The 26100-nt window shown below is 48.3% G+C and overlaps 1 protein-coding gene across 5 annotated transcripts in view; it reads left to right on the forward strand.

The window, feature by feature from the left end:
- The window catches only part of LRRC20 (leucine rich repeat containing 20), a 97994-nt gene that overhangs the window by 36840 nt on the left and 35054 nt on the right, over nucleotides 1–26100 (forward strand). For 3 of the 5 annotated variants that reach the window (XM_024254051.3, XM_024254052.3, XM_063727358.1), the window contains one exon: nucleotides 8755–8904. The exons of the other annotated variants lie outside the window; for them this stretch is intronic. In XM_024254051.3, the coding sequence (XP_024109819.2) occupies nucleotides 8755–8904 (150 nt within the window). The remainder of the gene's footprint in view (nucleotides 1–8754; nucleotides 8905–26100) is intronic. 5 annotated transcript variants of the gene reach the window in all.

The raw sequence follows: 26100 nt of genomic DNA on the forward strand, positions 1-26100 counted from the left end.
ACCACGACCGGCTACTTTTTGTATTTTTAGTAGAGAGGGTTTTACCATGTTGGCCAGGCTGGTCTCGAACTCCTGACCTCAGGTGATCCACCTGCCTCAGCCTCCCAAAGTGCTGGGATTACAGGCATGAGCCACTGCACCCAGCCCTGTGTTTATTAACTTGAATGGGACCTTTGAGATCACCAGCTCAGCCTCTGTCTGGTTTAGGAATTCTCTCTGTGGGGACTCTGCCTGACCATGCTGCTTGATGTGGTCCTCACGTCCTCACCCAGAAGCCTTTTCTTTATGCCTTGGTGAACTATATACTGTCTGTGCTGAGGACCCATAGAGAATGAGAGCGTCTCAATGACATCCCATAGCTCCTTGAGGACCACTCTCTCCTGCCTACAGCCTGGATCTTCTCTTCCCTGGGTGGGGTCCCCCTTCCCTAGTGGGACCTGGCCTCCAGTCACATCTTGGCTGTGTTCTCTGGCAGCAGTGCTGTCTGTTCCTATAAACTCAGGGCCCAACATTGAACTTGGGGCTCATGGGGCTTTTTCCTTCTGCAAACAGGTAGAATGGGTATAGATGGTGCCCAACCTCCGAATTAGACCTGCAGAGGAATTTCCGGAGAACAGAAGGTGACTGGCTCATGCAGAAGGCTGTTGGCCCCTTTCCCCAGAGGCATTGAGGGCTCCAAACTTGAAGGGCCTACAGGAGTTTGTAATCAAGACCTCGGTTTCCTGTGGGGGAGTTCAGCATATACTCCCTTTCTCTGGCTTGGCCTAGAGGCAGGCACCTAGGCATGTTTTTGACTCAAGGAGGCAGTAGAGTGGAGTGGTTGGGATCCCTGGCTTCCTGATCCACCTAACCTGGATCCAAATCTCCCCGTCCTCACTTCTAGCTGTATGACCTGGGGCAAGTCACTTTATTACAGTTTCCTGTGTGCAGAGGGGATAGTTCGTACTTACATAGCACATGTGAAATAGTAAGTGGTGTTGTTGATGGTTGTTATTATTCCCATCCCCGGTGTGTGGCATGCAGTATATTGTTCCTTGTGTACAGATGGGAACATGACTGTGTAAGGAAGAGATTTGCTCCTGGATCTCCATTTTCTTGTCCCAGGACCATGGAGAACTGTTCTGGAGATCATGGACCTCTCCTCCCAGCAGGGGTGAGAGTCCACATGCTGTGTTAGTGGCTGGTGATGGGGCTGGGATGAGGTGTTTGTATCACTTCCCAGCAGGGCCCTTCTGTGGAACTCCTGGATTGCCTTTGCTGTCGGTGGCAGCCAGGCTGTTCTGGGTAGGAGCTTGGGGGTGCACCTCTCTCACACGCATCCTGGCCTCTGGTGGGTACTGTAAGGGTCACATAATGGAGGAAACAGATGGAATCCCTGGGGACACAAAAAAGTCATAGGTAAGTCACAGGATACCATGCAGATCAGTACCTGGCACACAGGAGGGCCTCGATAGCTATTTGTGGAGAGTGAAAGAAAGAAGCAGATGTCAGAGGCAACATTCCAGGCCCTCGGCATCCTCTAGTGTTAGGGAAGTATGGTCTTGCGACATGTCAGTTGGCCAGATGAAGCCGCTTGTATGTTGCTGGTTTTTTGTGTGTGTGTTTGTTTTTTGGGATTTTTTTTTTTTTTTTTTTTGAGACGGAGTCTTGCTGTGTTGCCCAGGCTGGAGTACAGTGGTGTGATATCGGCTCACTGTAACCTCCGCCTCCCAGGCTCAAGCAATTCTCCCACCTCAGCCCCTCAAGTAGCTGGGATTACAGGATGCGCCACCACATCTGGCAAATTCTTGTATTTTTAGTAGAGATGGGGTTTCACCATGTTGGCTAGGCTGGTCTCGAACTCCTGACCTCAAGTGATTTGCCCGCCTTGGCCTCCCAAAGTGCTGGGAATTCCACGTGTGAGTTGCCGTGCCCAGCACTTGTATGTTGCCTAAATCAGAGACTGGAAGGGTGGGTGGTGTAAGGTTGAGATGGTGTATGGATGGCCCAGGTGGTTGGAATGAGGCTGTGGGCTGGACATTTCCGGGCTGATCTACTCCAGGAAGACAGGCTGCTTTGAGTACCCTTGGAAATAACTTGCATGGCTTTATGGCTTCTTCCTCATTTGTAAGCACTTTCTCTCCCCACTGTGGGGAGTGGTGGTGCCTGAAAGCTCCTATTCACAGCTCTGCCCCAGCCCAATGCAGAGTTCCTGTGTTTCTTGGGTCCTGCTTTTCCCTGTTTCCCTCACTGACAAAGAGCTGGCTGCCCTCAATTTATCTGTGAATTTTCCAGGTTATTTTTTCCAATAAAAGTTAACTTTAGCACTTAGGGAGCATGAGGTAGGTGGATCGCTTGAGGCCAGGAGTTTGAGACCAGCCTGGGCAGCATGGTGAAACACTGTCTGTACTAAAAATACAAAAATTAGCAGGGCATGGTGGCACGCACCTGTAGTCCTAGCTACTTGGGAGGCTGAGGTGGGAGAATCACTTGAGTTCGGGAGGTGAATGTTGCAGTGAGCAGAGATCGCGCCACTGCCCTCCAGCCTGGGCGACAGAGAGAGATCCTGTCTCAGAAAAATAGCTAATTTTATGATACATTAATTTTTTATTTTAAAAGTAAAGTATCACTGTATACAGATACTTGGCAAATGGTTTTATATAAATATAGAATGGTATTTTACTTACTTTGTATAAAGTAAACAACCATGAAGACTATACTTTAGTAACAAATTGCTCAAATCCTTTGAAATAACCACTGTTAGCATTCTGGTTATTTTTCTTTCTATTGTCTTTCCCAGGCATGTATCCTTTTATACCTAGTTGGAATTACAGTGTGCATATGGTTTTTATGTCCTGCTTCAGAAAAAAACCCTACGCTCTGTAACATGAATGATTCAACAAGAGAAACAATCAACATACCTGGGCTGATAATACTATTTAAAGAGCTCTACCAACATTTGGGAGAAAAAAATGCCAGAGCTCCAAGTAGAAAAATAGTGAGACATGAATAGGATTTTCCACAGGGTAAACAAATGGTTGATTAATATTTATTTTATTTTATTAGAGATAGGGTCTTGCTCTGTTGCCCAGCCTGAGTGCAGTGATGCAATCATAGCTTACTGCAGCCTTGAACTGGGCTCAAGTGATCCTCCCATCTCATCCTCCCGAGTACCTGGGACTACACACAGGCACCACCATGTCAAGCAAATTTATTTTATTTATTTTTTTGAGACAGAGTCTCTCTGTCATTCTGTCGCCCAGGCTGGAGTGCAGTGATACAATCTTGGCCTCCCGGGTTCAGGCAGTTCTCCTGCCTCAGCCTCCTGAGTAGCTGGGATTACAGGCACCCGTCACCACACCTGGCTAAATTTTGTATTTTTAGTAGAGATGGGGTTTCATCATGTTGGCCAGGCTGGTCTCAAACTCAAGTGATCTCCCTGCCTCGGCCCCTCAAAGTGATGGGATTATAGTGTGAGCCACCACACCCGGCCGTATTTTATTTTTTGTAGAGACGAGTCTTGCTGTGTTGCCCGGGTTGGTTGTGAACTGGCCTCAAGTGATCCTCCAACCTTGGAGATTACGGTTGTGAGCCACCACGCCTAGCTGAAAAACAGTTAATTAACCATGAAAGATAATCAGTCTCATTAATGAAAATATTGCAGATTAAAGCAGGATACCATTTCCCTTGATCAACTTAGCAAGGCTTTCTTTTCTTTTTAATGATTCTATTATTTGTTGGATAGGTTACATGTAAATTGGCATAAATATTCTGGAAAGCAATTTGGAAACACATCAGGAGCTATATATTTGTTCACTAATTATGGTTTTTCCTTTGTAAATATCTTACATCCTTTCCTTCTCAAGTGGTCTTAATTTTTTCTTTATTCAATTATATTGAGTAGTTTCAGTAATAAAGATGACTCTGTATGCATCCTATTTACAGATCCCTGTTGCTTGCTTTATTCTTTTTAAGCTTCTAAGTGTTTTATATTTTTTTAATGCAGTTAGTTTTGTTGATCTGTTCCTTTGTGATTCTGTTATGCTCCTAGATTTGGGAAGTCATCCTCACTTAAGAGGTTGTATAAATGTTCAATTATGTTTACTTTTTTAAATTTGGTTTAAAAATATTTAAAGTGTAATTCTATCTAGGATGTATTTTGATTCTTAGATTGAGTCTTTCCCAAAATTGTTAAGGGGTTATTCTGACATCAGTTGATTAATCCTTCCTTCTCCAGTTTATTTGTGAAGCTTCCTTTAGCATTTATTGTGACATTATTTCTGGACTATATTTTCTGAACTATATAATTTCTTCCTATGATCTATTTTCCATTTTTCCCTCTGTTTTAATTATTTTAGGCTTATAATATTGGTTATAACCTCACCTTTTTAAGAGGGTCCTGCTTATAGATTTCCCTAGTTGAACTTTAAAACCATTTAGTTAACTTAAAATTAAATAAAAAACCTTGTGAGGATTTGGGTAGTAGTTACATTCAACAATATATAAATTAATTTCTTTAAAAAACCAGTGTTTCAATATTTTGACTTGTCATCAATGGACATGATATATCTTCACATACAAAATTATTTTAAAAAATGTCTTTGTGGGCCGGGTGCCTTGGCTCGTGACTATAATCCTAGCACTTCGGGAGGCCTAGGTGGGCAGATCACTTGAGCTCAGGAATTCAAGACTAGCCTGAGTAACGTGGCAAAACTCCATCTCTACAAAAAATACAAAAATTAGCTGGGTTTGATGGCATGTGTCTGTAGTCCCAGCTACCCGGGAAGCTGAGGTGGGAGGATCGTTAAAGCCCAGGAGTTCGAGGCTGCAGTGAGCCGAGATTGTGCCACTGCACTCCAGCCTGGGTGACAGAGCGAGACCCTGTCTCAATAAACAAAACAAAACGAAAACAAATATCTTTGTGAACTTTTCTACTTTTTTTTTATATTGGTCAGATACATTTTTCATTATGCTTATTTTTCTATATTTTATATGGTTGTTAGGAATAGTATCTTTAAAAACTGTATTTTCTTGCTGGTGCATAGGAATATCATTGCCTTTTGCATGCTTATTTGATTAGCCGCTTTGCTGAGACCATTTTAATTTATGTTTGTGTGTCAGATGACTGTTTTGGGTTTCTGAGGTTATACAGTCATTTCATATGCACCTAAGAATCATTTTGTCTGTTTTCAATGTCTGTGCTTTCTATTTAATTGGCCAGACCCGACTTGACTTTTCTTTTCTTTTCTTTTTTTTCCTTTTCTTTTCTTTTTTTCAGACAAGGTCTCACTGTCACTCAGGCTAGAGTGCAGTGGAGTACAGAGGCTCACTGCAGCCTTGACCTCTTGGGTTCAAGCGATCTTCTTCCCACTTCAACCCCCAAGTATCTGTGACTACAGGCACACACCACCATGCCCAGCTAGTTTTAAAATTTTTTCTGTAGAGATAGGGTCTCACTATGTTTCCCAGGCTAGTCTCAAACTCTTGGGCTCAAGCAATCCTTCCACTTTGGTCTCCCAATGTACTGGGCTTACAGACATGAGACACCATGCCCGGCCTGGCAAGAACTTTCATGATGCTATTTAGGGATACTGGTGATGAAAGACATCCTTATTTTCTTCTTTGTTTTAAAGGGAAAGCTTCTTCCATTACTTTGATGTTGCTCCTGGGATGTATGATGAGATCTGCCTACTCCTACCCAAAGGGACTGGTGTAATTCACAACAACTCTAACAAAACTTCTTTCCAGCCCTTAATATATCTGTCACAGAGCACTAGAGGGCTTGTTGTTTGGAACTATTACTCTTTTTAGAATCCCCAGCTTGCCCCAAGCTCTGAGCCCACAGTGCCTCTTTGCTTCCAGCTCAGCCCTTGCTCTCTCTCTTCTGAAAGCCTGACTTTTGGGAACTTGTTCCTCCCTGGCAGGATTTAGCAGTCTCTCCTGCCAACCCCACCTGCTGATAGAAGAGCTGATGTTTGACATTGGACAGCCACAGGGCTGGGTTACCAAGAGCAGCCCTGGACCAGAGGAGGCATTAACAACACCCCTTATAGGCTGCCTGGCAGAGGAGCCCTGTGGACCCTCAGTCATCTGGACTTTTGCCCTTTTCCCACCTGTCCCTTTTTTCCCCCCAAACCACATCTGTGAGGTCAACTGGAGCCCCTGCCTTGCCCATGAGTCTGCTGGACTTCTGGTACTATGCTCTGGGGGTCTTCCCAGTCCACTGGGAAAATAGCACAAAAAGGGGTTAATACAACACAGGGCGAAGAGGTCTTATTCGCATTATATGAGGCTCAGCTCATGGAGCAACTAACTGCTTAGGACAGTCAGAGAAAGCTTCATGGAGGAGGTGACATTTGAGCTGGGTCTTGGAAATTCTATGAGGCAGATGAGGGAGAAAGGCTTCAATTGTGATTATTTCCATGTATTTCGTATTATTGTTGCTGTTAGGAACAGAATCTTTTAAAACCATATTTTATTGCTGGCATATAGAAATATTGAGTTTCACATGTTTATTTTGGAGCAATCTTCAAAGGCTTAGAAGCCTGGGAGAGCCTGGCCTCTTTGGGGAAAAGATGAGAGTTTTCTGAGACATAAATGAGGTGGTGCTGTCAGGGTCGATGAGTGCTGTTGGGGTTCGAGGTTGGGGGCTGACTGGACACCAGCAAAAGGGGTGACCCACAAGACTTCTGGAAGAGATGAGATGGAAGCTGGCCTGAAAGCATAAAGAGGCATTAGATCCAGTGGCAAAGGAGGTAAAGTGGAAGGGGAGGACTGCTACAATATTTGTAGCATTCCTGCTAAGTATCTTCTAGGTGCTTTGTTAGTCATTATTTTACTACATTTAATTTTTCCCAACAGCTCTGCTAGGCGTGATGGTACCTTCATTGTGTGGATGAGGAAACTGAGGCTCAGGGAACTTGTGTGACACCTTGATGAACTGGACAGACTAATTTCTGAACCCTTATGCTTTTAGTGTCTGTCTGCTGCTGTTCATATATATAATAATATATATAATTATATATGTATATATAGCAGTTTTATTGATATATAATTCACATGCCACACAATTCATCCACTTAAAATGTATAATTCAGTGGTTTTACTATGTTCAGAGTTGAGCAGTTATCACCACAATCCAATCTTAGAACTTTTTTTTTTTTTTTTGAGATAGTCTCACTCTGTTGCCCAGGTTGGAGTGCAGTGGTGTGATCTCAGCTCACTGCAACCTTTGCCTCCCAGGTTCAAGCGATTCTCATGACTCAGCCTCCCGAGTAGTTGGGATTGCAGGCAAGTGCCACCATGCCCAGCTAATTTTTTTTTTTTTTTGTAGTTTTAGTAGAGATGGGGTTTCTCTATATTGGCCAGGCTGGTCTTGAACTCCTGGCCTCAAGTGATCTGGCCACCTCAGCCTCCCAAAGTGCTGGGATTACAGGCATGAGCCACTGCGCCCCGCCCAATTGTAGAACATTTTTATTACCCCTACAAAGAAATCCCCCACCCTCCATCCCCTGCAGCCTTGGCTAATCTACTTTCTGTCTGTATGTATTTGCCTATTCTTGACATTTCATATAATGAAACTGTACAATATGCAGGCCTTTGTAACTGGCTTCTTTTGCCTGGCATCACATTTTCAGGGTTCAGCCATGCTATAGCTGCTATAACATACATTGGTACTTTATTTCTTTTTAAAAATTTTTTTTTGGTGGGGAGACAGAGTCTTGCTCTGTTGCCCAGGCTGGTGTGCAGTGGTATGATCTGGGCCCACTGTAACTTCCACCTCCAGGCTCAAGTGATTCTCTTGCCTCAGCCTTGTGAGTAGCTGGGATTACAGGTGCATACCACCATGCCCGGCTTTTTTTTTTTGTTTTTAGTAGAGATAGGATTTCACCATGTTGGCCAGGCTGGTCTCGAACTCTTGGCTTCAAGCCATCCACCCGCCTTGGCCTCCCAAAGTGCTGGGATTACAGGCGTGAGCCACCACGCCTGGCCACTTCATTTCTTTTTATTGCTGGATGATATTCCCTTTCATGGAGAGACCACATTTTGCTGATCCAGTCCCCAGTTGGTGGACATTTGGGTTGTTACCACTTTCTGGCTTTCGGGCCATTGTGAATAATGCTGCCATGAACATCCACATGTAATGTGTTTTTGCATGGACGTATGTTTTTGTCTCTTGGGTATATACCTAGGAGTGGAGTGACTGGGTCATATGGTAACTCTGTGCTCTGTGTTTAATCATTTGAGGAACGGCCTGACTGTTCCGCACAGCGGCTTCCCAGCTGCTGCTTGTACGAGGCTTGCCTTCAGCGTGACAGGACTAGGAAGAAGATCAAACCATAAAGTCTGTGTGAATTGCCTGTTTTCAAAGAAGTAGACTATTGTAAAGCAGTCTTTAGACTGCATCTGCGCTGTCGAGTCTTTGATGATTCTAAAGGGACTTGTGGATTCTGCAGGATCTCAAGGGCACTGCTATGAATGCCAGTCATCTTTGTGCTGGCAGACACGATTCTGGCTAGTAGGCTGTGGTAACAGAGATGGTGCTAACATAAATCTTCAGGTTCAGGGTGCAAGGGACGGACAGATGTGAGTTAATGCCTATGAGGAGGGCTCCTGGAAGAGGGAGGGCAGGGTCTGAAGCCTGGTCCTGGGGAGACAGGTGGGAGGGCAAGGAGGCTGGAAGGGGGCATGGAGGTGGGGTCTATGTGAGTCTGGGACAAGTTCTCGAGCAGCTGTGGCTGATAACTCTGGTTTGTCTTTGTTCTTTGGCTGCAGACCTGGCCGAGTGCAAGCTGGTCTCCTTTCCCATTGGCATCTACAAGGTCCTGCGGAATGTCTCTGGCCAGATCCACCTCATCACCCTGGCTAACAACGAGCTTAAGTCCCTCACCAGCAAGTTCATGACCACGTTCAGTCAGCTCCGAGGTAGGCCCTGGTCAGCTCCAGCCAGGAGGGCATGGCCAGCCCTCATCCCTCAGGCTCTGACCCTGTCTGGGGAGTGCCACCAGAGCTGGTCCCTGGTCAGCGACACCCATGAAGTCATTCCCATGGGTAGACTTTGAAAATGGACCTGTGTTCTCCCTGCAGCTTGGAACTCTCTAGGTCACTTCTGCCTCTAGCTGGCCGTGAAGCAGATTGAACAAGGGTCAAGGGTGTGGTTCCTGGAGTGATTCTCTTGTTCTGAACAGACCAGCAGGGTGTTTGGGTCCTGAGGCTCTGGGAGTCGTTATTTCCCAGTAGTCTTGAATGAGCCCCCTTCTCACCTTCCAATCTAGTGTTGTTCTCCTGTGTTGCTCTCTCAGTTCAGGAGTGACAGATGCCAGGGATGTTGGCATTTTCTTTTCTTTTTTTTTTTTTGAGATGGAGTCTTGCCGTGTCACCCAGGCTGGAGTGCAGTGGTGTGATCTCGGCTCACTGCAGCCTCCATCTCCCAGGTTCAAGCGATTCTCCTGCCTCAGCCTCCCAAGTAGCTGGGATTACAGGTGTGTGCCACCACACCTGGGTCATTTTAACATTTTTAATAGAGGTGGGGTTTTACCATGTTGGCCAAGCTGGTCTCAAACTCCTGACCTCCGGTGATCTGCCCGCCTCAGTCTCCCAAAGTGCTGGGATTACAGGTATGAGCCACCGTGCCTGGCCGATGTTGGCATTTTCTCTGCTGGGCATATTCAGAGCATGTGGATGTAGGTGCTTGGCATCAAGGTGGCAGGAGTCCAGCAGGTGGGCCTCGTAGATGCTCTAGAAATGGTTCCTCTGGATGGACAAGCAGTGTGGCCTGACTGCTGCCGTGCCTGCCCTCTTCTCCAGAGAGCAGTCTCTCCATCCTTCTACTAGAGGTCACTGCTGCTCAGTGACCCATGTGGCAGAGCTATGGCGTGGGCGCCTGTTGTACGTTTGTGAAAGAGTGGAGTGGGAGAATTGCGGAGGGCACAGGAAGCCTAGGGGGGCGGATCCTGCTTCATCCCAGACTCACATGGACCCCAACTCCATGCCCCCTTCCAGCCTCCTTGCCCTCACACCTGTCTCCCCTGGAGACCAGGCTTCAGAGCCTGCCGTCTGTCTTCCAGGAGCCTTCCTCACAGGCATTAACTCACACCTGTCCCTCCCTTGCACCCTGAACTTAAGGATTTGTAACAGCACCATCTCTGTTGCCACAGCCTACTAGCCAGAATTGTGTCTGCTGGTACAGTGACGACCGGCATTCATAGCAGTGCCCTTGAGACTTTGCAGAATCCACAAGTCCCTTTGGAATCATCAAAGACTCAACAGCGAAGATGCAGTTTAAAGAGTGCTTCACAATAGTCTACTTCTTTGAAAACAGGCAATTCACACAGACTTTCTTCCTAGTCCTGTCACACTGAAGGCAAGCCTCATACAAGTAGCAGCTGGAAAGCCGCTGTGTAGAAAGGTCAAGCAGTTCCTCAAATGGTTAAACACAGAGCACACAGTTACCATATGACGCAGTCACTCCCCTCCTACATATATACCCAAGAAATGTAAAAACATACGTCCATGTTGCCAGGTGCAGCGGCTCACGCTTGTAATCCCAGCACTTTGGGAGGCTGAGGCAGGTGGATCCCCTGAGGTCAGGAGTTCGAGATCAGCCTGACCAACATGGCGAAACTCTGTCTCTACTAAAAATACAAAAATTAGCCGGGTGTGGTGGCGCACACCTGTAATCCCAACTACTTGGGAGGCTGAGGCAGGAGAATCGCTTGAACCTGGAAGGTGGAGGTTGCAGTGAGCTGCGATCGTGCCATTGCACTCCAGCCTGGGTGACAGAGCAAGACTCTGTCTCAAAAAAACAAAACAAACAAACAAACAAAAACCAAAAAAAACAAAACCATACATCCATGCAAAAACACATTACACATGGATGTTCATGGCAGCATTATTCATAACAGCCTGAAAGCTGGAAAGTGGAAACAACCCAAATGTCTTATCAACTGGGAAATGGATCCACAGAATGTGGTGTCCCTATGAAAGGGAATATCATCCAGGATCTACGTGATAGGGATATGAAAAGGGTCTAAGATCCTGTTTAGAGAAAGAAATACATGAAATGCTGATGATGCATGAGGGACCCGAGCAAGCCTATCTCATAGGGCTGACTTTAGGCTGGGCAAGCTTCCTAGAGGAGGTGTGGGCATTGGACAGCCCAGGAGGGAGAGGGTGCATGAAGTGGTAAACACAGTGCAGGGACAGTGGCTCAGGCGGGAGCTACAGGCAGGACCTGGAAAGGCCACCGTGCAAACAGAAGGACAAGGAGGAGGCATTAGTCTACATAGCTGTTTCTGAGTGAAGCTCACAGAGTTTGTTGCATTTGTGCCTGAAAAGCTAAAATCCCTATGACTTGGAGGACAGGGAGAGGCTCCTAGAGCAGGATTTCCAGGTCTGGAACTATCCAGGCCATGGCTGCCTTTCCAGGCCACCTGTGTTAGTCCCAGGGTCCTCTAGTGCTATACTCAGCCAATTGGGATTGGATGTTTGCTTTCCCGAGGAGAATAGAATGATTGAAAATGGAGGGCGGGGCTGTCTAGGCCCCCAGAAAGGGCACAGTCAGGCCCTTTGGGTAAGAGGAGAGTTCACTTGTGCTTTTCCTTCATTAGACCTTCCCTTGAACACCTGCGTCTCCCAGACCTAGGTCCGGAGGCCCAGAAACAAAGGCCAATCCACCAGGGTCTCCCCCTGAGGAGACCAGGGTTGCAGGACACATTGTCCTCACCACCCAGTGCTGTGATATGGGTATGGACAAAATGCTGGAAGGGACTGCTGGGAAGAGGAATGAATTCTTCCTGAGTGACATGGGCAGGGCCTAGGTATGGATGCAAGAGCTTTGAAACTGCTTGACATTTGGGGAGAGCCTTGTGGGATGAGTAAGTAGGCCCTCTCCAGAGGGCACGGGGAAAGGTGCCAGAGAAATGCTACTTAGCCCATGCATCTGTGGGATGCGGAAATGTATTTACGTAGCACCTTCTGGTTAGAAGTCTGTTGAAGTTGCTGTTTGAACTCCTTCTCTGCTGCCAGTGGCTCCTGACTCCCTCATGCTGCCTTGAATCACAAAGTGCCTGCTAATTGAATTCACAGAGGCAGCGGATTGAGGGATGTGGTGGCAGCAGGGAGGGTGGGAGCTGAGCACCCCGTTGGGCTCTCCCCCTACCCTGAGAGATGGCTCTGGGCCTGAGCCTTTGTTGTGGTTTCTCTTTCAAATAGAAAAGCCCACTTTTATGTGTGAAGAGGAGGCTTAAATAGGCCTGGCTGAGCTCAGCAGGCCTGCTGTGTCCTCCTCTGGGTGCTTGACAGAGGTGGGCTGCCTTGGTGCTGGGGAGAGAACAAGCTGCTTCCTCCCTGCCTGCCACAATGTCTCCTGGGGCTGCCCTGCGGACTCTTCTGCAAGGCCCAAGGACCTGGCAGGGGTGGGTCATCTCTAGGTGATTCCATCCCCTTGATGTCCTTCATCTCTTTTATGGAAGGAAAAAATAAGACATGAGAAAGCCAAGGGCACACATGGAATTGGTCTGATGGCAGGTGGGCCCTGCAGAGAGTGGGTCCTCTTGTCCCACTCTGGCTCTTCTGTCCCTTCTGCTCCTGTATCCCTGTTTCCCCTCTTCCTCAAGTCTTAGCTCTTTTTAGTGAGTGTGTCCTGGGACTGCCAGACCAGAGGTGTAGGAGGCACACCTATGGCAATAAACGAAGTCCACCCAAATGAGAAAAGCAAAGGCTATGTACTCGGAGCTTGCTACAGCGAAGGAGTCAGTCACCATCACTTGTGTGTCGGCAGAGACTCAAAGGCAGGCAGCAGAGTGGTAGAGTGGAAAAAAGTGAAGACTTCAGGTACTCTCTGTTGGCACGGGGGAGTTCTAACTAGAGGCGGAGCATCCTCTGCGATTGACAAGGAGGGCATATTGGCTTTCTTTTGTTGGTCCTTAATTGGAAGTGGGGACAAAAATCGGGAAGCTGTTAGTTGTTAATTGAGTCCCGGCCATTTGGGACCAGTTGTTACAGGGATTATTGTTTAGCTTCCTGAATGATTGCTAGAGATAGCAGTCTGACTTCCTGCAAATCTGATGTATGGCAGGCTGGCGTCCTGGCTAGTTACTGTAGATCATGGGTTGGTTTCCTGGGCAGGCTGCTGCGGGTTGTGAGTGGAGTTCTATTTTTATATTTGGCTTGGTCATTGTCTGTTTGTGTATTCAGTCTCTCACACCCCTGCCCATCAACTCAATCCAGCAGATTCCCACAAGCATTGGATTTGGTGTGGCTGTGGGGATGCACGGGTGAGTGATAACAGCAGAGCCCAAATTCACAGGCTGCTCAGCTCTCCCAGCTCCATGCTGAGCGTTCTCCCTGTATCATGTCATTTAGTCCTGGTAGCACCCATGTCATTTGGGAATGATAAGAAAACTGAGAGCTGGATGTGGCCCTGGAGGAGCCCCTCATCTTGCAGGGGAGGCAGGTTTATGAGCAGACACCATGTCATAATGTGAGGGGCGGTACAGCAGATGTTTGTCCACAGTCTGTGGGTGTCCAGGTGGTGGAAGTCAGTTTTGCTTTCAGTGAGTAGGGAATCAGAAAGCCTCCAGAGGAAATGGCTTAAAGCGTGGATTTGACAGATAAGTAGGAGTTTACCAGGTAAATAAGAAGGAGTTTCTAAAGCATCTTTGGGACAGTGAAAGGTGTGTTTGGGAAATAACTAGAAAAATGGTACAAGACTGAGTGTTACAGAGTGGAGGGATGGTGTGTTGTTAGGGACTGGCTGGAAGGAGTCATCTGCCTGGGCGGGAATGTTTGGGAAGAGTTCTGGGAGGTTGGGAGGGGATAGGCCCTGTGGAAAAGGCAGAGAAGCATCCTAGCAGGGAGAAGCAGTGTGAGGCCAGGCCGAGAAGGCGCGGAACAGGCAGGGCCTTGAAGCCAAGTCATAAGGGAGGTTGTGAGCTCCTTCTGCCCTCCAAAGCAATGAGTTCCCTCATCTCAAGAGCCTGGGCCTGGGCCAAGGCAGCAGGAGGTGGCTGCTGGGGCTGCTGCAGGGCAGGGGGGCGGCTTTGGTTGGTCGGGAGCAGCTGTGTGTGGGTGCGGGTGGGCGGACTGGGAGGTGGGTTGCTCCAGTCGGCCGGCCTGGGGCCTCCATGGAGACTTGCTGACCCCAAGACCCTGCATCTGGAGGCAACACAGCCTGGCGGAACTGGGCCCCAAAGGGCTTGTGAGTAGTTGGGGAGCATCCAGCAATATGGAGTTGAGACATTCCCTGGGGCTCGCGGCTCATTTTCTCTGATTTTTCAGCAGCACCAGACTTCTTGCCTCTTTCTGTTTCCCCAAGTGTGTGTTCTTTACACTGTCCCTGACAGGGAGATGCCCGCCAGCCATAAACTCCGGGAGGAAGTGTGGTTTCCTCCTTAGAGCCAGGCCCTCCCAGGGGTGACCTCGGAGATGTACCCAGGGTGAGCCCACAGGGTGCATGACACCTGGGGGGAGCCTGTCTGCAGAGGGCTTCTGGCTGCTCACTGGGCTGCCTCTTACCCTCACCACAGGGCTCTCCAGGCAGCAGCTCCTGGTGCCTGCCAGAGAAAATGGGGCGATTTTCCTCATTATCTTAGCAATTAGGACAGGCAGGAGGGAGGCACCAGGCTTTATCTTTACCTCTGGCAACCGCCTTGGTGCCACAGGGGGCCACGCCTCAGCCTTGGCTCCTCTCTGCACACCTTGGGGAGTGGTCTTCCTGCTCCAAGGGCCCTACATGCCTGGTGCCTGGGGGTGGGTGTGGGCAGAGGGCATGGAGAAGCTAGGTTAAAGCAACTGAGTTCATGCTAACAGGCCAGGGTGGTGAGGACGGGGCGGGTCCCTCTGTTCCTCAGGCCATGCCACAAAGCTGCTGCCGTCCACGCGTGGTCAGGAGTCTTAGACGGTATTTGGGGGTGGGAAGGGGGTGTGCCAGTGAACAGTGTATGTGAGGGCCCCACAGGACTTACTATTTTCTTGAGTTCTGGGAAGGGAGGAGACGGGGGGTGTCCCCTGGGCACATGACATTTCCAAACCCGGGGAGCAAGGGAACCGTCCTCAGAAAGGCTGTTGGGGTGGTGGGGTCACAGTGTGCTATTCCTCTCCAGCTTCCTACTTCACTTCAGCCCACTGGGTTTACTTTTTCTAATAGCTGATGTTACTTAGTGGACAAAAGAGAAAAGAAGAGGGGGCTCAGGAATGTTCAGGGAGAGCCGGGCAGACATGGAAGCTTTGTGCGGTCAGTGGGATGCTGAGGTTTGGTTGTGGCCTGGGATCAGGCAGATCTACTCTGTCAGAAACACATTTTCTTTTTTTTTTTTTTAAGATGGAGTCTTGCTGTGTCACCCAGGTTGGCGTGCAGTGGCACTATCTCTGCTCACTGCCACCTCCACCTCCCGAGTTCAAGCAATTCTTCTGCCTCAGCCTCCCGAGTAGCTGGGATTACAGGCACCTGCCACCACACCCGGCTAACTTTTGTATTTTTAGTAGAGATGGGGTTTAACCATGTTGGTCAGGCTGGTCTCACATTCCTGGCCTCAGATGATCCACCCATCTTGTCCTCCCAAAGTGTTGGGATAATAGGCCTGAGCCACAGTGCCCGGCCAGAAACACATTTTCTGGTTCTTTCAGTGCAGCCCACCACTGGAATAGTGGGGTCTGGGAGAGTCCATCTCCCCTGAGTTATGCACAAGGGGCAGACCCCAATTGCAGATGATCAAGAGTTCCTACCTGGTACCAAGGCAGTGACAAGGTTGTGTCCTTCTGCATCAGTTTTTGCCATCAGTCCTCAAGGGCGCCCCACCCCTGGAGCTACCTGGATGACCTCAGTGAAGCAAAGGCCAAACTGTTTGTGACCCCTGCATGGCTGCTTCTGGGCAGTGGGTCAGCCCTTCCTAGCAGTGTTAAGGAACCCAAGCGTCATGGGCTTCAGCATCCTTAGTAGAATCCCAGAGATGGGATCACTGAGGTCAGAGGGCATTTTGAGGCTCTACTACATATAGCAGAAGAACCACCCAGCAGAGACCAACCAACCTACAGAGCTACAAAAAATAAGTTAAATTCCCTGTGAAGGGGAGTTGGGGCAGCCTGGAGATGTATTGCTGCTGCACCAGCAGGAGAGCATCGCTTCCATCCTGTGTCTTAACCACCCCTAGAAACCAGCAGACCTTGACAGCACCCTTGCACCCCCAGCCCAGAATTCTGTACAGTGTGTTGGGGGAGGAGGGCACACCTGGAACACCAGGACCGTGTGGCTCTGAGCCTCTGGTACCTCTGTCCTCCAGAGCCCAAGCTAACACTTCTTGCAACCCTGTAAGGCAGAAGACTGCAGTTTCCCTTCACTTCCCTCTTCTAGGCTCTAAGTGCAGCTCATCCTTTGCTCTGCGATTCAGATGTTTCCATACCTGCCTCTGCCCTTCTTACCCATTCCCAAGCACCTCTCTTGTTGCTGTTTATGTCTCTGCCACACCTGCAGAGCTCTAAGGCTTCATTTGAAAAAGTATCCTATTTACTTATTTATTTTTGATTAGGCAGTAGATGCACACAATGTGATATTTTGAGGATTGAAAGGCTAGTGGGGAAAAATAAGTCTGCTCTTCTACTCCTGTCCCCAGACATCCAAGTCCGTGTCCAGAGACAACCACCATTACCAGTACTAGAGATACTCCATGCCTATGTAAATATAAATATACTTCATAATAGTAGCATTTATAATATACCACCATGGGTAGGTACTGTTGTAAGCAAACAGAGCATAAGTAACAAGTAACTTGCCCAAGTTTACACAGCAAGAAAAAAGAGCTACCTTAGTCTTTTCTTTTGAAACAGGTCTCCCTCTGTCACCCAGGCTGGAGTGCAGTGGTGCAATCTCGGCTCACTGCAACCTCTGCCTCCTGGGCTCAAGTGATCTTCCCACCTTAGCCTCCCGACTAGCTGGGACTATGGCACACACCATCACACCCAGCTAACTTTTTGTATTGTTTGTAGAGACAGGGTCTTGCCATGTTGCCCAGGCTAGTCTTGAACTCCTAGACTCAAGTGATCCACCTGTCTCAGCCTCCCAAAGTGTTGGGATTACAGGCGTGAGCCACCACACCTGGCCTGCCTTAGTCTTTTTTACGGAGGCAGAATGTTTAGTACTTCATTTTAGTCTGTTCCAGACCTTGTTAAAAGTGCTTTTTCTCCCCTTCCCCTTGTCCACCCCCAAGGAGTGAGTGTGGCATCTGGAAATGCCCTCTGACCCCTGTGGGCAGCAGCTGTCTCTGTGTGAAGCCTCCTCAACACTGAGCATGGGCTGGTGGAAGGACACTGCCACCTGACCATCTGACTCTGCCCTGCGGGGGAGTCCGTGCAGTCAGGGACTGTGATTGCTCACTGATGCAGGTTCAGAGCCGAGGTGCTGATTGAGGTTTGGTGAGCAGGTATTTTTGGAGCTGGCACATTCCTTCGAGCATGGGTTGTATAATTACTGCAGGCCAGCCTTGTCTGTCCCCTAATGGAATTGGCAAGCTTCTCTCTCAGCTGGGGTTAATCTAAGGCCTCTGAGTCAGCCTTGGCAATTGTCCAAGATAAGGATGGTACAGGAAGTAATAAGAGGAACTTGGGGAAGAAGAGGTCCATTTAACAGACACCGGAAACCACAGTTCAGTAGGTTTAATCAATAAGGAAATGTCATGATGGGGGCTGCTCTCAGGCTGGGTACAACGTTGGGAGTGGAATGGAGTGGGATCTTTTTCCAGAGCCCCAGTCCATCCTGGGAGCCCTGGTTGTTCCACTCTGAACCCTGGCCTGAGTGCAGGAAGAATCTTTGGAACCCCTAATGTAGTCTTCTGGGACCAGAAGATCTCAGCCCTCTCTGTCCAGAAGAGGGGGCAGTGAGACCTTGGGCAGATGGCCTGGGTGCTGTGACTCCAGAGGTGAGAAGCAAAGCCAGACGTGGCTGTGGCTGTGTTAGGCTGGAAGCCCAACACACTGGCCGATCCCGTGGCTGGGGCTTTGGCCACACTTTTGTTCTTCCTCTGAACTGGAAACAATAGAGAAAACCTTAAGTGCCCGGTTTGGGGCCATATAAGAGATAAAAAGAAAGCCAAGGCATCAGCAGCCTTGCTGGCCCCAGTTGGCCTTTGTGGACCTCAGTTTCCCTATCTGAGAAATGGGGAAACATCTACTCCGTAGTGATTTTGTGAGGTTGGAGATAATGCATATAAGGTGCCCTGTGTAGGGTTTGGTGCATGCAAGATTCTTGATGAATGATGCTTCTGATATGGTGATGGTGAAGACACTGGGGGGCTTAGTTGCAGACAAGAGAGGTCTCTGGCCAAGTAGTCAGGATGATGGTCCAGTCATAGGAATCTCTCTCCACAAGGAATTTCAGTGAGAACAGAACTGGAGAGATCCCAAGTCCACGTCTTCACGGATGGGGACCCTGAGGCTCAGAAGGGAGAAGTGGCTTTTCTGACCTGCCTCCAGGAAGATGTAGGGCGAGACCTCAGTTCAAGGTCCCCGGGTCCCCGGTCAGGCTCTTTGCCATGGAAGCAGGTGGTGTGGTCACTTGCTTCTCAGCTAATGCTAAGAGGCTGTTTTTAACTGGTTGTGTATATATACCCCACCTTACCACACAGAGGATTTGTGGAGCTTGTGACACAGGCAGCTTGGGTAGACCAGTGGACACCACAGTGGGAGCAGAAGCAACTCAGAGACCCTGCTGGGCTGTGGCTTCTGAGAAGTGAAGCTGGATGGCTGGGGAGAACTTGCTGTCTTGCCGGCGCCTCCCGCCCCCCTCCACATCAGGATGCATGCCCCATTCTGTCTAATTCAAGGCCTTTCTGTGGAATGCTTCCTTCCCATGGAGCTCAGATTTGGCTACCTGGAGATTTACTCTATCAATTTTGGTGGAATTTGTCACATACATTGACATTCATAAAGCCCTAGGGGTTGGACAAGAGGGTGACTGACAGGAGTGGGACACCCATCCCCAGGAACCTGCTCTCTTTGCCCTCCCTTGGGGAGGGGCCTAGAAGCAGCTCCATGGTTTAGTTCCCACTCAAAACCTATTAGGTTTATTATAAACAACTTTATTCTTATAAATTTGGCAACTTAGAAGAAATGGACCATGTTCTTGAAAACCACAAACCACTAAAACTCAGCCAAGATGAAATAGAAGATCTGAATAGACCTATGACTATCAAATAAGTGGAATTCATAAATAAAAAGATCCCAAAGAAGAAATCTCCAAGCCCAGGTGATTGCATTGGAGAATTCTGTCAAACTTTTAAAATGAGAATTAACATCAATTTTACACAGCCTCTTCCAGAAAATAGAAGGGAAAGGCATGCTTCCCAATCCATGCTATGAAGTTGATATTACTCTGATATCAAATGGAGACAAAGACGGTACAAAAAATGTGAAAGAAAAAGAAAATACAGACCAATATCTCCTATGAACACAGATGGAAAGATTCGCAGCAAAATATTACCAGTCAAATTCAGCAATGTATAAGAAGAATATATGACATGTGTAAGTGGGATTTATCAATTATTCCAGGTGTGCAAGTCTGGGTCCAACTTTAGAAATCAATCAGTGTAATCTATTATATGAAAAGGCTAGGCTGGGCAAGGTGGCTCACACCTGTAATCCTAGCACTTTGGGAGGCCGAGGTCAGTGGATTGCCTGAGCTTGGGAGTTCAAGACCAGCCTGGGCAACATGGGGAAACCCCGTCTCTAGTGAAATACAAAAAATCAGCTGGGCATAGTGGCAGCATGCACTTGTAATCCCAGCTACTCGGGAGGCTGAGACAGGAGAATCGCTTGAACCCGGGAGGCAGAAGTTGCAGTGAGCCGAGATCGTGCCACTGCACTCCAGTCTGGGGGACGGAACCAGACTTCATCTCAAAAAAAAAAAAAAAAAAAAAAAGGCAAAAGAAGAAGAATCACACAATCATATCATTTGACAAAGAAAAAGCATTTGACAAACTCCAACTCTCAGTACACTAGAAATACAGAGAAACTACCTCAACTTGGTAAAGAGCATCTTCAAAAATCCTACAGCTAACATCAGACTTAATGATGAAAGGCTTTCCTCCAAGCTGGGAACAAGGCAAGTATGTCCACTCTCATCCTCAAAGTTCTAACCACTGCAATAAAACAACAACAAGAAGAAGATAGCTTTTCCCTGGGCTTTTTGCAGAACTGTTTTTTTTCACTCTGACCTCAAATTCCTTCCTAGCAATCTGAAATAACCTTTTCTTGTTTACTATTTCTCCCTGCACTCGTCTGTAAGCTTGTTAAGGTTGGGATCTAGTCTGTCTCATTGCCATGATTTCCCGCTGTCTAGCAGAGCCTGCCCTGTGGTAGGTGCTGAGTAATATTTGTTGAGTAAGTGGAGGCTGTTTTGGCATCATTGGCTCTGACTGGCTTCCTGCAATCCATGTGTCACAGCTGCGCTGACCCTCTCTTATTTTCTCTTTTGATTCCTGCTATCATGTTGGCTTTCAGTTTTGTTTCTGCAAAGGTTCCATAATCCAGGAACCAAGTGTCATGTGTCTTCTGTCTCTAAGAAAGTCTCACTCTCACTCCGTTGCCCAGGCTGGAGTGCAGTGGCATGATCTTGGCTCACTGCAACCTCCACCTCCCGGGTTCAAGTAATTCTCCTGCCTCAGCCTCCCGAGTAGCTGGGATTACAGCTGTGTACCGCCATTCCTGACTGATTTTTGTATTTTTAGTAGAGACAGAGTTTCACCCTGTTGTGCAGGCTGGTCTTGAACTCCTGGCCCCAAGTGATCCACCCACCTTGGCCTCCTAAAATGCTGGGATTACAGGCATGAGCCACTGCGCCTGGCCTTGTTGAGTGTATTTAATTTTCAAAGATTACCCTTTTCTGGTCGGGCATGGTGGCTCCTGACTGTAATCCTAGCACTTTGGAAGGCCGAGGCGGGTGTATCACCTGTGGTCAGGAGTTCGAGACTAGCCTGGCCAACATGGCAAAACCCTGTCTCTCGTAAAAGTCCAAAAATTAGCTGAGTGTGGTGGTGGGCGCCTATAATCCCAGCTTCTTGGGAGGCTGAGGCAGGAGAATTGCTTGAACCCGGGGAGTGAAGGTTGCAGTGAGCCAAGATCACACCACTGCACTCCAGCCTGGGCGAAAGAGCAAAACTCCATCTCAAAAAAAACTCCAAAAAACAAAGATTACCTTTTTTACGTTCAGTTACAAGGCTGAGCATATAGCAGGTGCTTAGTAAATATGTGACTAGGCTGAGCATATAGTTGGTGCTTAGTAAATATGTGACTAGGCTGAGCATATAGTAGGTGCTTAGTAAATATGTGACTTGTGTAGCTTATCCTGCCTTTCACAGCTCTCTCAGCTCATCATCACAGCCTGTGATAAACAGGCAGGAAAGACCTTCTCATGAGGCCACCCAGAGAGAGGATGGGCCCAAGGACACCTGATGAGTTGGAACATAACCAGGTCCTTCCTGGTTCTCCTCTTGTCATTCTTTGGCCACTGAATAAGCAAGGATTTAATGGTTATGTATTCTGAGAACAGGTATTGAAGGGATTAGGGGTGTAAAACTGGATGAAGTGAGGTGCCAGGGTGGCCTGCTTCTCTTAGGGAGGGGAAAAATGCAGAGCCCATGAGACAGGACAATGATGGACGAGATGAGGAGTCAGGCTCTGGACATGGCTGGCTGGGGTTCAAATCCTGGTTTGGGGGTTGGGAGAGGAAAGTCACATACCTTGGGGAGAGGCTGGGGTTTCTGTGACCTTGGGCAAGTTATTTCACCTCTTTGTAAATTGATGGTAATGGGTTATAGAAAAATCACAATGATGATTACATGTAAATCCCTAGAACAAGTGCCTCAAATGTAGTAATGCTCTATTAGCGTAGTAATAGGTGTTAGCTATCATTATTACTTTTTTTTTTTAGATAGAGTCTCACTTTGTAGCCCAGGCTGGAGTGCAGTGGTGCGATCTCAGCTACTGCAACCTCTTTCTCCTGGGATTCTTGTGCCTCGGATTCTCGTGCCTCAGCCTCTCAAGAAGCAGGGATTACAGGTACGTGCCACCCTGCCTGGCTAATTTTTGTATTTTTAATAGAGATGGAGTTTCACCATGTTGGCCAGGCTGGTCTCGAACTCTTGATCTCAAGTGATCCGTCTGCCTCAGCCTCCCAAACTGCTGGGATTACAGGCGTGAGCCACTGCGCCTGGCTGAGATCTTCTTTACTCAGTCCACTGATTTAAATGCTGATCTCCTCCAGAAAAACCTAACAGAACATCCAGAAATCATGTTTGACCAGCTGTCTGGGCATCCCTTAGCCTACTCAAGTCGACAAATAAAATTAAACATCACAGCCCCCACATCAGCTTCCACGGCCGCGTCGGCCATGACCCCCAAGACTGCAGACAGGGGCAAGCTCCCAACAGGCTCTTGGAAATGTCTCCGGGGTAGATGCTTCTTATTTTTCTCAGCCACTGTGGAAATATAATTAGACTCATGCCTGAGTTGGTTTGATAAAAGGCTATTTAAAAAAATTCTGAACATGTCGGCCGGGCGCGGTGGCTCACGCCTGTAATCCCAGCACTTTGGGAGGCCGAGGCGGGCAGATCACGAGGTCAGGAGATTGAGACCATCCTGGCTAACATGGTGAAACCCTGTCTCTACTAAAAATACAACAACAACAAAAAAATTAGCCGGGCGTGGTGGCAGGCGCCTGTAGTCCCTACTACTTGGGAGGCTGAGGCAGGAGAATGGCTTGAACCCGGGAGGTGGATCTTGCAGTGAGCCAAGATCGCACCACTGCACTCCAGCTTGGGCAACAGAGCGAGACTCTGTCTCAAAAAAAAAAAAAAAAAAAAAATTCTGAACATGTCAAAAAATTGGGGATAACAAAATCAAGTGAGGGGAGATTCTCCTCCCTACCCTCTGGCAGTTATCCTGGTGGCCCTGCCAAGCTGTGTGTGGAGTCTGGCCCTATAGTGTGAGAGCCCAGGCCAGCAGCTTCTGAGATTCCCCCCAAGTGAATACGCTGTGTGTCTGTGACACTGGCTGTGTTTATCAGCTTCCTGATGCTTGGTGCTCCAAACCCGTGTTCCCAAATGCCTCAGGGCCCCTTGGGAGATTTTTTTTTTTTTTTTTTGAAACAGAGTCTGGCTCTGTCACACAAGCTGGAGTGCAGTGGTGCGATCTTGGCTCACTGCAACCTCCACCTCCAGGGTTCAAGCAATTCTCCTGCTTCAGCCTCTGAGTAGCTGGGACTACAGGAGCATGCCGCCACGCCCAGCTAATTCGAGGGGGCTTTTTGAAGCATTTTCTTCTTTCCTCAGCCTAAGCATGGGCAGTTAGCCATACAGGTCTAGGACATAAGTAACTCAGTACTAACAAGATTCCTGGGTTCCTCTGGCTGCCCTGTGTGGTTTGCCGTATCTATCAGTCCGTCCGTCCATCCATCCTCCTGTCTATCTCAATATTTACGTGGTATTTACTATGTGCCTAGCACTGTTCAAAGTCTTTTTCATGTATTATTTCACTGAAACCTTACAACAACCCTACAGAGAAAGAGGATCTAGTACAGTCCTCATTTCACAGATGAAGAAATGGAGGCAAAGACAAACAGCCTGCCTGAGTTCACACAGTCAGGAAGAATCCTGGGACATCTAGCCCCAGAGCGTGTGTTTGTAACCCCCATAACCCACTGTACAGCCTCCCACCACAAGCCTCAGGGGGAGAGGTTCAGGGCGGCCCGACTCCCCCACTGTGCATGGGGCTGTACACCACTTCTGGACACTGGCTCATGTCCTGGGCGTCTGTGTAGGCGAGCGGATCTTCTGGTGGGGTGCAGGATGCAGCAGGTCCCAGGGAGGGAGGGATGAGAGCTGGGTGGGCTGTTGGGGAGCCTTCCTGTAGGTGGTGCAGGCATGCTGGGATTCCAGACATGGAAATGAAACAAACCTGGGCACAGCTGGCACCATCAAGGACTTTGGCCACCTCCCTGTCTGCAACACTGAATGGTACCTGGAAGCAAAGCTGTGTCCTCAAAAATGCCCTGTGATCACCCACTGATGCCCCACGGAGGCCAGGCTGCTCCCTCTGTGGCCCATACAGGCCTTGCTGACAGACAGGCTGCAAACTGCGGATTTGGAGGTGCTGTTGGCAGCCAGACCATGGAGCATGGCTGCCTGTTCCTTGGAAATGAGGGCTTAGAGAAATAAACTAAACAAGAACCAAATGGCCAGAGAAAGTGGGCCATGTTCTCAGCTAAGAAGAAATGTCTGTTCCAGCAAAGTGACTTCTGAGCAACTCCACAGGGCAGCTGCTCCCAGCCTGGAATGTGCTCTTCCCCCCAACTCCAGACTGGTGTAAATCCACCTAGGGCCCAGATTCCTCATCTGGCAACAGTGTCCAGAGAGAATTGAGTAACATTATTTTTGTGGAACACAATAACAACTATTTTCTTTTTTTTCTTTTCCTTTTTTTTTTTTTTTTTTGAGATGGAGTTTTGCTCTGTTGCCCAGGCTGTAGTGCAGTGACACCATCTCAGCTACTGCAACCTCCACCTCCTGGGTTCAAGGAATTCTCCTGCCTCAGCCTCTGAAATAACTGGGATTACAGGTGCCCGCCACCATGCCTGGCCAATTTTTTTTTTTTTTTTTTTTGAGATGGAGTCTCGCTCTGCTGCCAGACTGGAGTGCAGTGGCGCGATCTTGGCTCACTGCAACCTCCGACTCCCGGGTTCAAGCGATTCTCCTGCCTCAGCCCCTCAAGTAGCTGGGATTACAGGTGCCCGCCACCACACCCAGCTAATTTTTGTATTTTTAGTAGAGACAGGGTTTCACCATGTTGGTCAGGCTGGTCTTGAACTCCTGACCCCAGGTCATCCGCCCACCTCGGCCTCTCAAAGTGCTAGGATTACAGACGTGAGCCACCGCGACCAGCCTATTTTTCTTTTTATATAAGTAAGAAAGAACAAATCAATTTTAAGGAAAAATAGTAGTGTATATGGAACAGATATTTGGCAGAACTGGAAGGGTGATAGATTCATTCATTCATTCATTTATGTACTCATCACTAATTCATTTATATACTCATCATAATGTACTCATCATTATTGAGTGCTCACTATGTACTGGGCAGTGTCATGCGCACGTTTCTACAGTGTAGGCAAAGCCTCACCCTTGTGCAGCTTCTGTTCTCATGGGAAGAGTCAGTGAATACACAGATAAGTCAGCATGTTAGGTGATAACAGATGCTATGAAGGTTAATACTGCAGGGAGTGGGAACCCAATGGGAAGGGATCTTACTTTAGATAGAGTAACATTTGAGCAAAGACACACATAAAGTCAGGCAGCAAGCCTCACAAATGTGTGGGTAAAGAGCATTTTATTTTTATTACTTATTTATTTTTGAGACAGGGACTCGCTCTGTTCCCCAGGATGGAGTGCAGTGGCAGCATCATGGCTCACACTGCAGCCTCCACCTCCTGAGCTCAAGCGATCCTCCCACCTCAGCCTCCTGAGTAGCTGGGACTATAGCTGCACACCACCATGCCTGGCTAATTTTTTTGTATTTTTTGTAGAGACAGGGTCTTCCTATGCTGGTCTTGAACTCCTGGCCTTGAGTGATCCTCCTGCCTTGAGCTCCCAAAGTGCTGGGATTACAGGCATAAGCCACTCTGCCCGGCCTCTAACACTGTGACCTTATGAGCCACTCTGCCGGGCTCCCAACACTGTGACCTTATAATGGTGATCTGGATAGCAGCGTTCTGTGGTTTAAGGTGTGGCTATTCAAGAACCTGGCTGCCAGGGGAAGCCTGGGTTTGCATGAAGCAAGCACTGGACCTGTTGATGGAACCTTGGGTTCTGACGTCCCTGAAGATGGAAAAATGGAAGGCAGTCCAGGCCCCCTGCACTGTCTATTTGCCTCCTGAGGGGAGAAGAGTCATTATTTATCACATATTTTCTGAGTGACACAAGGTGCCTGCAAGAGGCTGGATGTAGGGACAAAGATGAATCAGATGTAGTTCCTCCCAAGAACCCCAGTGTGCTGGAGCAGGGCACTTGCAGTGGGGCTGGTACCCAGGCGCGCGCGCGCGCGTGTGCACACGTGTGTGTGTGTGTGTGTGTGTGTGTG

This window comes from Pongo abelii, chromosome 8 (assembly GCF_028885655.2).
Source record: "Pongo abelii isolate AG06213 chromosome 8, NHGRI_mPonAbe1-v2.0_pri, whole genome shotgun sequence".
NCBI classification, from domain to species: Eukaryota; Metazoa; Chordata; class Mammalia; order Primates; family Hominidae; genus Pongo; species Pongo abelii.